The sequence below is a fragment of the Canis lupus genome, chromosome 3, assembly GCF_011100685.1.
Source record: "Canis lupus familiaris isolate Mischka breed German Shepherd chromosome 3, alternate assembly UU_Cfam_GSD_1.0, whole genome shotgun sequence".
In the NCBI taxonomy this organism is placed as follows: Eukaryota; Metazoa; Chordata; class Mammalia; order Carnivora; family Canidae; genus Canis; species Canis lupus.
Genome location: NC_049224.1, coordinates 85,486,869 through 85,503,881, shown reverse-complemented (window position 1 = coordinate 85,503,881; position 17,013 = coordinate 85,486,869). Strand labels below are relative to the sequence as shown.

The window sequence follows — 17,013 nt, the reverse complement described above, 5'->3', positions numbered from 1 at the left end:
TAAAAACAGTATTTTAATAGTTTATTAATGACCATGTTAATTGGTTGCTGTACAGTTTACCTTTTACCAAATGTGTGTGTGTGTGTGTGTGTGTGTGTGTGTGCTTTTAAGGTTTATTTGAGAGAGAGTGTGAGCAGGAGGAGGAGCAAAGGGAGAGGGAGAGTGTCACAAGCAGACTCTGTGCTGACAACAGAGCCCATCACAGGGCTGGATCTCACCACCCATAAGATTGTGACCTGAGCTGAAACCAAGTTGGATGCTTAACTGACCGAGCCACCCAGGCATCCCTATACCAGATATATTCTTAGGAGTCTGATCCAAATAATAATAAAAGCTAAGATTTCTTAATTATTTAATATGTACCAAGTACTGAATGATTCAGTAATAATTCATTTGAATCTTCACAGCAACCTAATAGGTCCTATTATTATCCCCATTTTATAGATAAGTAGATACTGCACAACTTGCTCGGTATCACTCATTTGGTAAGTGATACTGGGCAGTATGGCTCCAGAGTCAGTTCTCTTAACCAACACATTGCCTCTTGTGTAAGATGATCACTTAATTTTGGGAAAAATCTTTTGTACTGTATGCTGTTTGTATTGTAGATTGTGGAGACCATGTGATCTCCTGTAGAGTATTTAGATTATAGCCTTGCCTTTAAGAAAATATTCCTTAGATTTCTTTCTTTCTTTTTTTAAGATTTTATTTTTAAGTAATCTCTACACCCAACACAGGGCTCAAACTCACAATCCTAAGATTAAGAGTCACACACTCCACCGACTGAGTCAGCTAGTCACCCCTTCCCTAATTTTGATGCCAAATAACCACATAGCCTAAAGATGCATGAATTCTCAAACAAGTAGACCAAAAAGATGCAAGATGCACTGTGTATGATGCTTTCAATATTCATTGTTATATTCAGAGCATCAGGTACTCTTGACTTCCTGATTCCCCATAATAGTTGCTCTTCATCTTAAAGTTCTGTGAAAACACAATATCTAGGATTGCATTTGGTGCTATAATAAAGTGATTCACTATTTCTTTGAAGTTTGTAATGTATATTTTTTTAAATAACCACTTTACTGAGATATAATTCTATGGCATTGTAATAGATATTAACTTGTGTTTATCAGTAGCCTATAGTTCTTTAAAAAGTTTTTAAGTATATTTTTGCAATCATTTTTAAATTTCTCATAATAGTGTTACAAAGTAGATTATTATATTTATTTAGCTAGGGAGATAGGATTGCTAACCGGGGCGGGGGGGGATCTGTGCACAGGTAAACATGACAGATTAGAAGATTTCTAAGATTCTATTCTGTATTCTAAGATTCTATTCTGTAATCTCCAAAGTATTAATCTCAAAGGGAGCAGTTTTTTGTTTTTTGTTTTTAGCTCAGAGGGACTGATTTATCCTTAAAAGAAGTGTGTCTGATTATAACTCTATTTTGATCTCACAGCTTGAAACCAATCTATTGTACTCTTTCTTACCTGAAGTAACTCGGATGGCTAGAAAGTTTACTCACATTTCAGCACTTTTACAGGTATTATTTATAGCTTGTTTTATGTGAATATATACTCTTAAGTTTCTAACAGTCTATAAATAAAACACTTGCAAATTTTGTCTGTGAAGCTATCTGGTATAACGTGTCTCTTCTGGTAATCTTATGATGTCCATTAATCAGAAAAGGGAAATTTTTTTTTTTAAGATTTTATTTATTCATGAGAGACACAGAGAGAGAGAGAGAGAGAGAGAGAGACAGAGACCTACGCAAAGGGAGAAGCAGGTTCCCTGAGGGGAGCCCAATGTGGGACTCGATCCCAGGCCCCTGAAATCATGACCATAAAGGCAGATGCTTAACCACTGAGCAACCCAGGCGCCCCAGAGAAAAAGGAACTTAATTGAAAATCTCTTCCCACCCATCTGTTTCTCTGGAAGAAAAGAAAAAAGTAGTTTGAATCTTTTTAAAATATTCCCCTAAGTAAACTTACATTTTGGAATTTTAAAAGTCTTATTGCAGATAAAGTGTTATTAAAAACAGGCCTCGGGGATCCCTGGGTGGCGCAGCGGTTTGGCGCCTGCCTTTGGCCCAGGGCACGATCCTGGAGACCCGGGATCGAATCCCACATCGGGCTCCCGGTGCATGGAGCCTGCTTCTCTGCCTGTGTCTCTGCCTCTCTCTCTCTCTCTCTCTCTCTCTCTCTCTCTCTCTCTCTCTGTGACTATCATAAATAAATAAAAAAAAATTAAAAAAAAAAAAAGATTTAAAAAAAAAAAAAAAAAACAGGCCTCATATCCGTTCACTCTTAGGCATAATAAATCCAATCCAAATTAGCCCATGATTCTGCAGGTCAGTGTCTTACTCCACAGTTTGGGCTGGGCTCAGCTAGAAGGTTCTGCTGATCCAGGCCAGGTTCAGCCCATCTCAGCTGGGCCTGGTCATGCATCAGTGGCCAGCGGGCTGGTTTGAGTGTCCCTTAACCATGGTGGCTCCATGTTTGCCATCTCCTAGCAGGCTAGTCCAGGCTCGTTCGTGAAGTGGTGGCCGCAGCAGGGGTGTCAAGAGTGCAGGTGGGAATGTGCAAAGCCTTTTGAGGCCTTGGACTCCGTGTCACTTCTGCTGTGTGTTGGTCACAGTAAGACACAAGGCCAGCCCAGATTGAGGGACTGGAGAGGATGGACTCTGTGTCTGGATAGAGGAGCTACAAAGGACTGTGGCCTTTCTTTTTCAGTCTGCCACAATCCCAGACTTTACTTGATGTCAAAGATTTCTGGAGATCGGTGTCTTTTTAAGGATTCTGTTTGAAAATGGAATAGCTGACTAAACCAGCATTTTGACAATGTACATGAAAAAAAAATATATATATATATAAAGCTGGAGGATGTCTGTTTTACCAGATAAAAGCTGAATTTTGGAACGTTTGATAGTTAAGTGGTTATCAAGCATTAGCTGTGGTCTCTTTCGCAGGCTGAGTTAAAAATGATTGGAAATAAATTCTGGATTTCTTTGAGATAGTTGGCAAGAAGTATGTATTACTTAGCACATTAATTTACGTAGTTTTTATTTTTAGTATTTTAATATTTTTTCCTTCTTGTTAATAGTATATAAATTTGTCACTCACGTGTATGTGTGAAGCATGGGAAGAAATACTGATGCAGATGGATTCTCGTCTCACCAAGTTTGTGCAGGTAAAGTTTGTGACATTTTCCCCTGGAAGGAGTAAGAGGAGACGCGGTATCCTCATTGACTTGATGAGCTGCCTGAGGGATGGGGTACTGGTCGGGTTTGTAAAAGGCAAAGGTCAAGATTTCTTTCAAATGGCTCAGTCTAAGCTCACACCATTTCCCCAGGGAGGAAGGGCCCTCATGTTGGGACAGCCCAGGCCAGGCCAGGATTGTGGGGTGAGCCGGTGGGGCTTGGAGAGGAAGAACAGGTGTTGGAAGAGCCCACTGGCTATTTTCCATTAACTGACATGCACAGAATCAATTTGAATAAGGATTTGAAGGAAGGTTAGGGGAAAGGGAGTCATGCTCCTCTAGTTTTAATTTTGAATTATACATATGGTTATGATTTTTAAAATACATGTCATGGTTTTATCCATTTTATCTAGGAGAAGAGCACAACCACTTCAGTACAAGATGAATTCATGCACTTGCTGTTGTGGGGGAAAGCAAGGTAGTAAAACTCCTATTAGGTGCTCTTGCTTTTTCTTCTTTTTGTACAGTAGTTTTTTATTTTGAAAGTAATTCGTATTCATTTAAAAAAAAATTCTAGTGCACAAAAATAAAAAATAGGTATTTTTCTAGACTTTTCTATGCATTTTTGTAAATGTAATCATTTTCTGTGTCTGTAATATATGTATGTATTTCTAAATGTGTAAAAAAAATTCTAATATTTTATGACCCCATCAATCTTTTCCTTTATGGTATCTGCCTTAGTAGATTCTTAAATCTTAGTGTTATTCTTAAAAAGACCTTTCCTATCTTAAGAGTATTCAGAGATTGTTCTGTATTTTCTTCTAGAGTTTTTTTTTTTTTATGGTTCATGTTTTATTCCATTTACATGTTCCAGATTTGATTTATTTGGTTGTATGCTATGGAAGACTAACCTGTTTTTCCCTGAAGGTTTAGATAATTGCCCAGCATAATTTATTGAGTAGTACACTTTCTCCTTATGGATTTGAAATGCCCTTTTAGCATCCAGTACATCTTGAATATATTTCAGTCTGTTTCCGGACTTTATTGTTTCCTGTTTTCTCTCTCTTCCTTTGTGAGTACAACAAAGTCTTAATTTTTGTTAGACTGTTTCTTTCTGTTTATTTGGTTTAAAAATGTTTTTATTTTGAAATTTGCAAGTTTTAAGTGATGCATTCACATTTTGGATAGAGAAAACTAAAAATACTTTCTTTTTCATTGTAGTGCTGAACTTCAGACCCTCTTAATGAATCAGTTAACAGTAAAGGTACAGTTAAAATACCTTTCTATTTAAATGGCTATGTGCACTTTCTTGATTTTTTTTTTTTTTTTTTTTTTTTTTAGAGCAGCACACAATATCTTACTTATATGCTAAATGTATTTTTTCCTCTCACTTAGGGCTTAAAGAAGCTTGGCCAGTCGATAGAATCATCATATTCCAGTATCCAGAAATTGGTTATAAGCCACTTACAGAGGTATGAAGGTGATGTCGAATTTTTGGTATTATGTCTACATGTACTTGCTGTTGGTGTTCTTCATCAGCTGGCATTCTCTTTTTGAGCTTTTTCTAGCTAAAATTGTTGCATTGGTACTTGAGGGGAATCTTGGGGTGCCCAAGGTTTAAAGAATCAATAACGGTAATTCTGCTTTATGAAATAATTTTCAAACATCTTTTCACCGGGCTGAGCTCTCTGTCTGGGATTTCTTTTCTCAGACAAGCAGGAGGTGTATTTTGAAAAGGCATATACCCCTTTTTGAGCACAAAAATTCAGTATTTTATCATTGTACAGTTTACAAGGCATGTTACGTGTTTTTGCATTTAGCACTTTGGCAAGGTGTTGATTGTGATTATCCTCCTTTTACACAAGAAGAAACAAATTCAAACCTGCCTGAAGTTACTGAGCATCAGTCACAGCCAGACTCTCTCCGATCTTCAGGTCTCCTCCTATGTCTATCCACAGCTCCCTCACCACAAGCAGTGTGCTTGTGGCTGCTCAATGTTTGACTTAAATTTTGATAAATCCCTTTATGCTGAATTCCCTAGCCCTCACTACATCACCTCAGCCTCGGATCACTACAGTGCCCTTCAGCCTGGTTTCCAGTCCACAAATACATTTGTGCCCCTCGAATGTATTCCCCACAGCAGGTCTCATCAGGTTATTCTTACTGCTCACAGGACCAAGACTCTTGCATGGCCTTTAACATACCTTCCTCTCTGCTTCATGCACACTCGTGGCTTTATCGGACTTGACCTATTTTCATCCTACCTAGGGCTTTTGTGCATCCATCTTGCCTTGTGGATCACTCCACCCTGCTCTTACTCGAACCCCTTAGCTCGGATATCACCTGTTCTGAGAGGCCTTCCCTAATTCCCCAGATTTGGTCAGGTATTATTCCATTACACTCACAATTGTGAGCATTTCCTTTGAGTCATTTATGATTGTTGGAATGATATACTATCTGACTGTGGTTATGAGTGTCCTCCCCACGTGAGACTGTCCATGCCATGAGGATCCTTTCATTTTGTCCCCAGTATCTAGTGCCTGGTTTAAAGTCAAAACTTAATGTTTGTTGGATGTTATATACACAGCTCGGGTGAATAAGATGACCATCTGACTATCTTTATTTAGAGTGCCAGGGCTAACTGTAAAACACAATGTGATCTTGTAAAATTTAATTTCATGCTCATGTATTCATCTGAGTCAGTCAGTCGTAACGATTCTGTTACAGTTTTTAGAGAAAATTTCGAAAAATGATCACTTCCCATAGAAAAAAATTAAAGTTACTTTCAGTTTTTATTTCTGAAAATTTGGAAATGTTTAGGTCAGGTAGTAGCTGCCTGCCACCTTGAGGATAGTAATGATGAGAATTTTTTTCTGTTCTGTTTTGATAGTGGCTCCGAGTCTTTATTATACCACTTGAGTGAACTGAAAGGAATGGCTTCATGGAAGCAAAAATACGAACCTCTTGGACTAGATGCTGCAGGAATTGAAGGTAGTAATTTATTTTTTCAATAGAATACATTAAACACACTTGAGTTACTTGACAAATGATATTTATTTACTTCTCTTTAGATGCTATTACTGCTGTGGGTTCTTTCATACTCAAGGCAAATGAGCTGCTTCAGTAAGTATTGGGATACCTAGAATCACTGGATTGAAAATATTTTATTCTCATAAGCAAGAACCTAGCAGACTGTGATTTTCTTAAAATGGGTCTTTAAATTTTTATCAAAATTATTGCCTTCACATGATTAAAACAAGCCAATAACCCAGCAGTTTCATCAATCAGAGTGGTGTTTTACTCTCCCTACCCCCATCCTCACTCCAATCCCCTCTCAGAGGGAATCCTTTTAATTCCTTTGACTGTGTCTGTTTTTAGTTCTTCTGAAGGTGACTTCCCCACTTCTAAGTTGTATAATAACTATACCGCATTTCTTTTATTTACTCAGTTTTAGAAATTCTTATCTGTGTTTGTTTTTCCTAGACTTTGTTTTCTTTCTTTTTGCGTTGTCTGCCTTTGTCACATCCTCAGATTCTTCCCCTGTCTCAAGGGCAGTATCACCCCCTGGACTCACCCTCAGTCCCTGACATCTCCTCTGACCTACCCTCCCCCACCTTGACACCCATCTGGATGTGCTGCTCCAGCTCTCCTGGCAGCTGTCACATAGGTACTACAGTGCTTTCACGAGTTAGGTCCAGACTTAGGATCTCCTTTATTGCTTGCTTTCTTTAATCATTTTGTTGGAAAACATCCTCCAGTAACTTACTCAGAAAATAGCTACAAAACAACAAACTCTGGATCTTTTCTCCTTTACACATAATTGATGGTTTCCAGTGGGTATAGGGTGATGAAGGGGAAAATTCGTTTGCTCAAAGAATTTTGTAAGTATTGCTCCTTTGTGTGCCAGCCTTTTTGTGGCTAATGGAAAGTCCGGTGCTTCTGATTCTCATCCCTCTCTAGAGTTTTTTTTTTTCTGTTTGTTTCTCATCTCTAAAGTTTCATTTTTTATCCTCGATATATTGAAATTTCACAGTAGTGTTTTTAAATGTGGGTCCTTTCATTGTGCTGAGAATAAGAAAATACCATTAGAACCTGAATTCTATTGTGTTACTATTTTGGTAATCTCTTTTTCTCTCTCTTTTTTTAAATTAGATTTTTGTTCTAGAAACTTGGGTCAGGTATTAAGCCATTAGCTAATCCTTGTCTTCTGTTTTTCCTCACATATTTCTCATATCTATGTCTTTTCCGTTTCATGAGAAATTTTATTACCCAACATTGTCGTTCATCATAGACATTTATTAAGTACTTAACCTATATTTTAAACATAATTCTAGATGCTGAGAATATAGCAGTGAACAAAACTGATAAAATCTTTATGGATCTTACATTCTAATGCGGTGGGATAGACAATACAGAAATGAATCATTAAACTATATAGCAAGTCAGATAGTATAAGTAGTGGTGAGAAAAACCAAGGATGGAAGAGGGACCTAGGGGATGTGATTTTATATAGGGAAGGCTTCACTGAGAAGATGATATTGAAAGGAGTGAGTCGTTGGTATTTGGTAAAAGAGACAACAAATGTGAAGATGCTGAGTTTGGAGCATGCTAAGTTGGGAGCCACTATAGCTAAAGTGAATTGAATAACAGAGCGTGAGAGATAGAGGATGAGTTAAGAGAGGTCTTGGAGGATAGGCCAGATTGTGTAGAGCCTATAGACAATTGGAAGGACTTTGGGTTTTACTCTGGATTTGAGACGAAGCAATCAGGGTCATGGAGCAGTATATGACTTAGGTTTTTAAAAGATTCTCTTGTTATTTACTTAATTCTGAGAATAGATTATAAGAGGGCAAGGATAGAAGCCAAAAGAGAAATGGTGGCTGGAATCTAGAGAGGTCAAAATCTGGGTATATTTTCAAAGTAGAAATAATAGGATTTGCTGAATGATTCTATGTGCATGGTAAAATAAGAGTCATGGATAATTATGAGTTTAGGTTCTGAGCACCTGGAAGAGTAGGATTGACATTTACTGAAATAGAGAAGACTTGGAAGAGAATATATAAAATATATATGTGTGTTTTATGTTTCTCAATTTGGGTTTATCTGGTATTTTTATGATTAGATTCAGGTTATACATCCCTGGCCAGAATACTATATAACGGTGGAGTGTCCTTCTCAAGGTGTCCTATCCAAACGATGCCTGTCTGGCCCCTCCTTAATGATGTTAATTTTGATGACATGGTCAGTGTGTTAGCCATATTAAATTTGAAATGTCTGTTAAATACCCTCATGGAACCGTCCAAGACATTGTTGATGAGATAAGATGAATATTCAAGGGAGGAGTCCAGGCTGGAGATGTTAGTTTGGGAGCCATCAACATGTTGGTGTTATTTCAAGCCATGAGGCCAGATGAGGTAGTGAGTGTGCTTAGAGAAGAGGACAGATAAGAAGACTGAGTGATGGGCCTTCCAACATTGAGGAATGGGGTTGATAGAGGGCTCGCAAAGGAAATTGGAGAGGCAGAAGGACCAGGAGAGTAGGTCTCCTGTAGGCAGAATAAAGGCAGCATTGTAAGGAAGAATGCTAAGTCAAGATTAAGATCAAGAATAGAACAGATAATCAGAGTATTACTAGGATTGGTTATTGGTGACCTTGATCAGAGCCATGTCACAGAGTCATGGGTGCTGTTGGGATACAGAATGATAGCAGGTGCAAAGAAAACAGCAAATGTAGTCTCTTGAGTTTTGTTATAAAGGGAAATGGCCAGTCGTGGGAAATAGTTGTTGGGTTTTTGTTTTTTGTTTTTTGCCTTACAATGGGAGAAATTAGAGCATATTTATATATAAGGGGTGTTCTCCAGAAGGGGAACAACTGATGATGGCAGAGAGAGGAGAGGAGTGTTGGAGTTAAGAGTATGGGAGGGGACGGCCATGTGCATTGGGGAATTGGGCTGGAAAGATAGTTTATCCATGATTACGGGGGAGAAGCCTACAGGAAGAGTCACAGACACTAGTCTGTGAGCACACAGGGGCTGGGGGAGGTTCACTTCCAACTGTTCATTGTCTTCATGAAACAGGAAATGTGCCAGCAGTTGGAAGGTAAGAGTGGGGAGGTGGCTTACGAATGAAGGAGAGGCCGCGACCCGGTTGTGTAGTGCAGTGGGAGAGCGAGGGGCGGGTGCTGGTTAGTGCTTACGTGAGTGTAGAAGTCAGACACAACTCTGTCTTCCCCTGCTGGGGTCAGCTGGCTGCTAGGGCCCAGGACCCGTGAGCGGTTGGATTTGCTGGGCTTGGTGACCAAGGTGAAGCAAACGTGGGACGAGGGAATTCAAGCCAGGGCATGATTAAAATGAACCTGGAATTGGAGCTGGTTCAGGAGGGAAGGGAGGACGCGGAGTGAGTGAGGCAAGAGGAGAGGTGGCAGAGGCCGTGGGCAGCAGTCTTGGTGACACGAGAGCTGGGGTGCTGGAGAGCAGTCGCTGGGAAGACTGGGGTTGTTGGTGAGTGGCCTGCTGGACGTTGAGATTTAGAGGGTTCCAGTTGCCAGTGCCGGGGTCTAGGCTGTAAGCTCTGGAATAGGCGGTCGAGCTGAGGTGGAGGGCGTGATGTGACCTGAACCGTCGCGTCAGATTCTTTGTCATGGCAGTCCTTGTCTTTCAGTTTCCCAGAGTGTCTTCCAATTTCTTTAATCATTTTTCAAAGCTGTGCTCCTGCTTTGTAGGTGACGTTTTCGCAAATCTCGGAGGACATTAATTAGATATTTTTAAAAGTCTGCCGTTGCCTGAATCATCTCTACTTCCTGGGTCACTTTTCTGTTTGTCCTGGTCTCTTGTTGCAGGCTTTCTTCTCATATCTGATGCTCCCTCCTTTACTGATCTTTATTCAGGAGGCAATTGCAGGTTGGCTTGGAATCTCTGAGACAGGGCCACAGAAAGCCGGCTTGAGTCCTGGAGCGCCAGAGCTTGGCTGTGGGCCACCAGTGCCCACACCGACCACCTCAGCTCTTCCCAGCTTGTTCGGTTTCCTGAAAGAACCCCGTTCGTTTGCTTTTGTTTGGAAGGTAGACCCCTAGGCATTCGTGTTGTGGGGGAGAGAACATACTGACTGCTCTGTATTTCACTTTGCGCCGGGTCCAGCCCAACGTCATCCCGGGGCTGCTATGGAACTTGACATTTCCAAGTCTGGGTGTCCCTGGGATTCTACAGGGCAGGTGGCTCCTTCCTGACTCTTCTGCGTGTCCTGCATGTGGCCGCCTCTGTTGTGCAGCCTTCCTGACATTTCTGAAATTTCTTTCCTACTGTCCTTTTTGTTTTAGGGAGTTTATAACACACCCCTCCCGCCACTCCATTATCATTTTAATGGGGTTTTAGATGGTAGAGGTTGCGCTCAGAAGACAAAACGAGAGGAGAGATGACTGCTTTTCCTGTATGTTGAATTATCTTTTGGTTCACCATGTTTGTAGAGAGTAAGCATAAAATATTAAGCTTTCTGTGATCACTTTCCAACATGAACAAAAGTAGTTTATTTAAATTCTTGCTCCTTTGAGGTAAGTTGAATATAGCATTATTTCAGGTTGTAGACAGAAATTGAGGCAGTGAGAATTTTGATGTTAGCCTGTAGCAGAGTAGGGATGGCCCAAGGCAGGGGAGGGGAGGTCCAAGTATTGATTAGGAAAGACAGAAAGGAACTTTCCTTCTCTTTTTTCATTTTTGCCACAAGAGAATTTTTTTTTTTTTTTTTTTTTTTTAAGATTTTATGTATTTATTTATGAGAGACAGAGAGAGAGAGGCAGAGACACAGGGAGAGGGAGAAGCAGGCTCCATGCAGGGAGCCCGACATGGGACTCGATCCCAGGTCTCCAGGATCAGGCCCTGGGCTGAAGGCGACGCTAAACTGCTGAGCCACCCAGGCTGCCCCAAGAATTTTTGATCATATTGCTTGGTAACATAAGAGACGTCAGTCTTTTTTTGTCAAGTGTTTTACTCTAAGAGCCAGGTTAACAAGACCTACCTCCCCAATAGTATGAAACTTCTTGCTTGGAAGGGGCTTTGAGGGATCCCTGGGTGGCTCAGCGGTTTAGCACCTGCCTTCAGCTCAGGGTGTGATCCTGGAGACCCGGTATCGAGTCCCACATCGGGCTCCCTGCATGGAGCCTGCTTCTCCTTCTGCCTCTCTCTCTCTCTCTCTCTCTCTCTCGTGAATTAAAAAAAAAAAAATTGCAACATCCTTTGGAAAAAAAAAAAAAAGGAAGGGGCTTTGAGATTTATGAAAGAAAAGTACAGGTGTTCTTAGTTGCTTAATTATCTTGTAGATGTGAGCTTAAAGAGATTTTTAAAAAGTGATACCCCTGTCCATATTTAGAGATTTTTTTTTTTCATCAAAATGAACAGGACTTCCACTTAGAACACTTAAATTTGGGTTGTGCATTTCTGTAAAGCCCAAGAAAATTCAGTTTTTGAGGTCAGTTACTGAAAGCATCAAAAATTGATTTCCAAAAATCATGTCCACTGATACCAGAGGTAGCAGCATAGTACAAATTTATGATGATTTTCTGTTGGTGTTGATGTTTTTTCTTCTTACTGACCAGTGAATATTTTTTTAATCTGAGAATAATGCTGAAAACGTTTTTTCTGACTTCTTTTATTTGCAAAGTTGGAAAAGAATTTCATACTTTACTGAATGCTGGAAAGACTATTACACAGTTTGTGGCAAGGCTGTTATAACTAGTTGGAATCTGACTTGCTTTGTTTTTGAAAAGAACCAGGATTTGCTCTTCTGAAGCTTTATTTTTAGGTATGTGTTTGATTTGTAAAATCAAAGGTTTAAATGTCCTCCAGATAGGATAAAATAGAATGGTAAGGATTATTATATCCCACAACAGTTGAACGATGATACATGAACCGCACATAATTTTTTTTCTGATTTCTTTTATTTTTATCTTTTCAGAGCTATAGATAGCATGAAAAACTTCAAAGCGTGTTTTTTTTTCTGATTTCTTTTATTTTTATCTTTTCAGAGTTATAGATAGTAGTATGAAAAACTTCAAAGCGTTTTTTCGCTGGCTTTATGTGGGTAAGTTAATTGAATGAAGCATTCTTATTACTTTAACACTTCTTTTAAAATTGTGGGAGTACCAATTTAGAATATTTCAGTTACTCTGGTAAAATTTCAAGTAAGAGGAAGAGAGAATGGCCTAAGTGACCCCTCTTCTGTATCACCAGCCCCAGCTCCCCACGGAGATAACTTGTAGCATCAGCTGTCCCTATCACTCATTGATGGTTAACCTTTTTTTTTTTTTTTTTAACCTTGTAGTGTCTCCTTGGGTGAAAGTAACATTTTTGAATCTCTGCTACGTACTAGGCACTGGTAGATGTTAGGTTTTTTCAAAAGAGAGGGGGAAAAATAAGATAGAGCCTCTGCCCTTCAGTACTGTATTTTCTGAGCTGTTCCTTGATCTTCTGTTTCTATATCTATGCCTTCCATTATGGTGTCCCATAGCCACCTATGACTCTTTAAATTAGTTGACATTATGTAAATTATACATTCAGTTCTTTAATCATGCTACACACATTTGAAGTACTGAGAAGCCACACACTGTTGGTGCCTACCACGTTGGACAGCACTGAACGAGGTTTGCAATATCCTTTCTGTCAGACACTAATGCCCTAGCTAACTAGAATGCGGACCATTTAGTGTTTCTTTGGATCTCCACAGTGTCTTTTCATTCATTGTAGGTAGTTAACTGGTATTTATTAACTTGATAGTAAGTGTTTTATTGCTTACTCTACAGTGTGTGCATATTTTATGGAGGTCCCATTTGTACTATTTTTGTAAACCACCCCACCTTAATATCCTTGAAATGATCCAACATATGCTCCCTTTCAACACAGGAAAATTTAGTTACAAACAGGATTTATCCCATGTTAAAATTCTAAAGAGTAAAATAGAAGGTAAATTATTTGTAATATGCTCACAGCTTTTAAACAAATGCCTAAATCTTCAATTCTGATATCTTATAAACAGACTTTGTATTTGTCAGCCTAATGTAATTGCTTGTGATAAAAAAAAAAAAAAGAATGGGATCCGCAGATGTTGGCATTTGAAATTCTTCATTTTTTTCTCAAAACCGTACCGAGGCTAGCCAGAATGGGGAGCCAGAGTGTTTATCAGGCCAGCCTGTTTAATATCAGGGACGCTGATTAGAATAAATTACAATATTAAAACTGAATGAGATCTTTGAAATAATTTTCTTTTACAGAAGAGGTTTGGTTTTACTTGTAATTACTGGTGTAGTTGAGGCAGTTTATAGTCTTATTGCATGTCCTAACTCTAATGAGAAGCCTGATTAGAAGAGAAATGAATTACTGCTCAGTCCTTATCATTAGAGCGGAACATTGCAGAAAGCACACTGGATGGGAGAACGAGAGGTCTAATTATAATCCTGGCTCTGCCATTCGTTGACTGTACTGCCTCGGTTTGCTCCTTTTTGAAAGGTAGCCTCCATGAAGGCAGGAACTTCTTTTATACTGCTGTGTCCCCAGCACCCCTGCTATGCTCAGTGAGTAATTTTTGGGCGGATAAATGAATGAATGAGTGGACTAGATTCTGGCTTGTTTTTCAGATAATTTAGAAGTTTAAACTAATTGAGAACAGTTTCTAAAATTATCTGTGCAGAATCACATCCAGCATGCTCACTCCTGACCGAACGCAATTAAGGGAGATATGCAAACACTATGCAAAAGTACATGCAGCATTCTCCTTGACTCTGGTGGACATAATACAAAAACACAGCCCTCTGAAAGGACAAAATGAATCAGCCGCAGAAACTAAAGAAAGTCTATAAATATACATGTATGTAAGTGTAAGTATATACACATAAGTCTAAGTACAAATATCTTTGTGTAGCCAAAACCCAGGAGAAAGAAACATGTTTGTTTGGTATTCTAAGGCTTTTGGAGGAATGAGTTGCTTGCAGATTTTAAGAGAAGAAACATCATATGTTAGGAGAGGAATGAATCCCTGCATACATAGTCTTCACACAAGGCGGCAGTCACATCGAACTGTCTGGAGTGGCAGTGGGTTGAGTTGAAGGAGAAAATAAAAAATACTAGTTTAGAATTGTTAGACCAGCCATTCTGAACCTGAGAATAAAAGTCAAATTTAAAGTCTTCACGCTTTGGTTTTTAGAAGGAAAATCTGTTTTCCTTGGTGAAAAGATTTCCTTGACTCTTGAAGACTTAGGCCAGTGAAACACATTTAGTCTTTGAAATGTATCTGTAATAACGTCTGTAGCTTTCCTTTAAAGATTGTTTTTTAATTTATATTTCCAGCAATGTTGAGAATGACGGAAGACCACGTGCTTCCAGAGCTGAATAAGGTAGTAATGTTTCCCAGTGTGCTGAATATTGCTCTGGCTGAGCTCAGCTTTGCTGCTCCTCTTGGTATTCTTACACCATTGCTAGTTTCCAAGATATCAGGCTGTAGACGCTAAAATACATCTTAGTGAGCCTTTGATATTTTCTTTAAAAAATTTGTTTTACTTACTTTTCATCTTGCAAAATACCTTTACCATGGTTATCTAATTTTATAATTTTCATGTTTATAGAAGATTTTGTATTCTGTATCATGTAGGGTGCTTCTGTTCCATATTTATAACTTCCTTAAGTTTTGAATGCACTTTTATTTCCTTGGAAATCTGGTACTTTAGATATTAGTCCCAATGCTGATATCTGGTAAACAGTAGTTTCTCCGACGGTAAGGATTGTGACAATTGGCAGTGGAATTTGCTTTAAATGAGGCCTTTCAGACTAGGGCAAAATTCCCACCTGAATTCTGTGGCTCACTCATCCTCACCTCTGCCCGCACTCTGATTCAGATAGGTGAGATAATATGGGGCCTGAGAAAATGGAGAGCATTAAAATTAGCCTCAGTGGACTGCATGAATAAGGGCTTGCCATTCTGGGACTCTTACAAGGAGCAGGTCTTTTATGCTAGGATGACTGGCCTGGCAAAACAGGGTTCACGGTAGCTGTTTCTCTGATATCACGGTTACTTTTGTTTGGGGAAATAAAATGTGTTAATTGTTGGGGAGAGGAGTAACCTCCTTGTATAATTTTGTGAGGCCTGAAGAACTGGAGTGGGGTGGGGGCAGGGTCACTGCAGGAAGCAGACATCGACCCCGAGGCAAGCATCACTGTTGAGTTGTAGGTCTTCACTCAGGTCAAGACTCCTTCTCTGGACATATAGTCTCCTCTTCCAAAGCAAGGACCCTGCACACACAGTCTTACCACGAGGCCTAAAATAATAAACCAAATTTAGACCATCAGGAATTCTGTAGCTGTTGGATTAGCTGATTGGAAAATGGGTTTAAAATGTTCGATTACATGCTTGTCAGAGCCTTGAGATTTCATATTTTCACAGTTGCATAATCTTTTGGATTTCTATTGATATTTCTTTGAAGGAACTTTGCCTCCTTGTACCATGGCTTTTAGAAGATAGTAAAAAAGGTCACATTTATTATTACATAATGTAGGTTATATCGAGAAGCTTTCTTTTGTCTTGATTTGTTTTTCTTTTTGTTCCTTTTTGGTTTTGATAGATGACTCAAAAAGATATCACATTTGTTGCTGAATTTCTTACGGAACATTTCAATGAGGTAGGAAATTGGTATTTCTGTAATGCTGTTTTTTTAAAAAGAATTGAAATAAACCTGGGTAATGGTGAGAAGTAATCACATTTAATCCAACTTAGTTGACATTTTTAGCAGTTGTGCTTTTTAAACTATTGAACTAATTAATGGAAATAGTTACTTTAGAGGCTTTATAAACTCAGCTTTTGTTTGGATGTGTGTTATACAATCCCTAAAAAAAAAATAGGATAACTGCTACTAACAGCTCCCTTAAAAAATTAAGCTTTTCGGGCAGCCCTAGTGGCTCAGTGGTTTAGCGCCATCTTCAGCCCAGGGTGTGATCCTGGGAACCCGGGATCGAGTCCCACATTGGGCTCCCTGCATGGAGCCTGCTTCTCCCTCTGCCTGTGTCTCTGCCTCTCTCTATCTCTGTGTCTCTCATGAATAAATAAATAAAATCTAAAAAAAAAAAGTTAAGCTTTTCATTAAGTTTAAGAATTTTTTCTTTATCTTTTGTGAGTTGACTTAAGAGTTAAACTATGCTTATGCTTATTCTTTCTAGGCTCCAGACCTTTATAATCGAAAAGGAAAATACTTTAATGTTGAAAAAGTTGGTCAGGTATGGGCTTTTGGAACTTAGTTATTACTGTTTTTAGAAATTATTAAAAACTAATGTTAAAACTTTAGCAGTGTTAGTCTTTATTATCCAAAATTTCTAGAAAATAATACAATGCCGGCTTACACATCAACTCTTGTACTTTTAGTAAAGGACCAAAAAGAGGAGCCATTTTTATGCTTCTGGTCTCAGAACTCTTAATAATGATTGAAGACCCCGGAGAGTTTTTGTTAATGTGGGTTATATTTATCAATGGTAGATATTAGTAGGCATTGAAAATTATGGTATTAAGTACAAAATTATTTAAAAGTAGCAATAATTCTACTTAAACATTACATGTTAACGTAAATATTTTTAATGAAAAATAAATGTTTTACAGAACAATTTAGTGAAGAGTGGCATTGTTTTGTAGTTTTGCAAATCTCTTCGATGTCTGGCTTAATAGAAAACAGGTTCTCAGAGATGCTTTTTCAGTCTGTTGTGATGGGTTTTTTTGGTTTATGTCTGCAAAGAAAATCTGGCCTCACAGGGGTGTTAGAAAGGGAGAAGTATTGTAATGGCTTTTTCAG

At 38.8% G+C, this 17,013-nt stretch overlaps 1 protein-coding gene across 1 annotated transcript in view; it reads left to right on the top strand.

The window, feature by feature from the left end:
* Window positions 1–17,013, top strand: part of ANAPC4 (anaphase promoting complex subunit 4) — a 36,276-nt gene that overhangs the window by 9,298 nt on the left and 9,965 nt on the right. Inside the window, exons 9-19 of the mRNA XM_038533555.1 lie at window positions 1,463–1,546; window positions 3,106–3,192; window positions 3,615–3,679; window positions 4,423–4,465; window positions 4,597–4,673; window positions 6,092–6,192; window positions 6,273–6,324; window positions 12,217–12,272; window positions 14,531–14,577; window positions 15,799–15,855; window positions 16,391–16,447. Of these exons, the coding sequence (XP_038389483.1) occupies window positions 1,463–1,546; window positions 3,106–3,192; window positions 3,615–3,679; window positions 4,423–4,465; window positions 4,597–4,673; window positions 6,092–6,192; window positions 6,273–6,324; window positions 12,217–12,272; window positions 14,531–14,577; window positions 15,799–15,855; window positions 16,391–16,447 (726 nt within the window). The remainder of the gene's footprint in view (window positions 1–1,462; window positions 1,547–3,105; window positions 3,193–3,614; window positions 3,680–4,422; window positions 4,466–4,596; window positions 4,674–6,091; window positions 6,193–6,272; window positions 6,325–12,216; window positions 12,273–14,530; window positions 14,578–15,798; window positions 15,856–16,390; window positions 16,448–17,013) is intronic.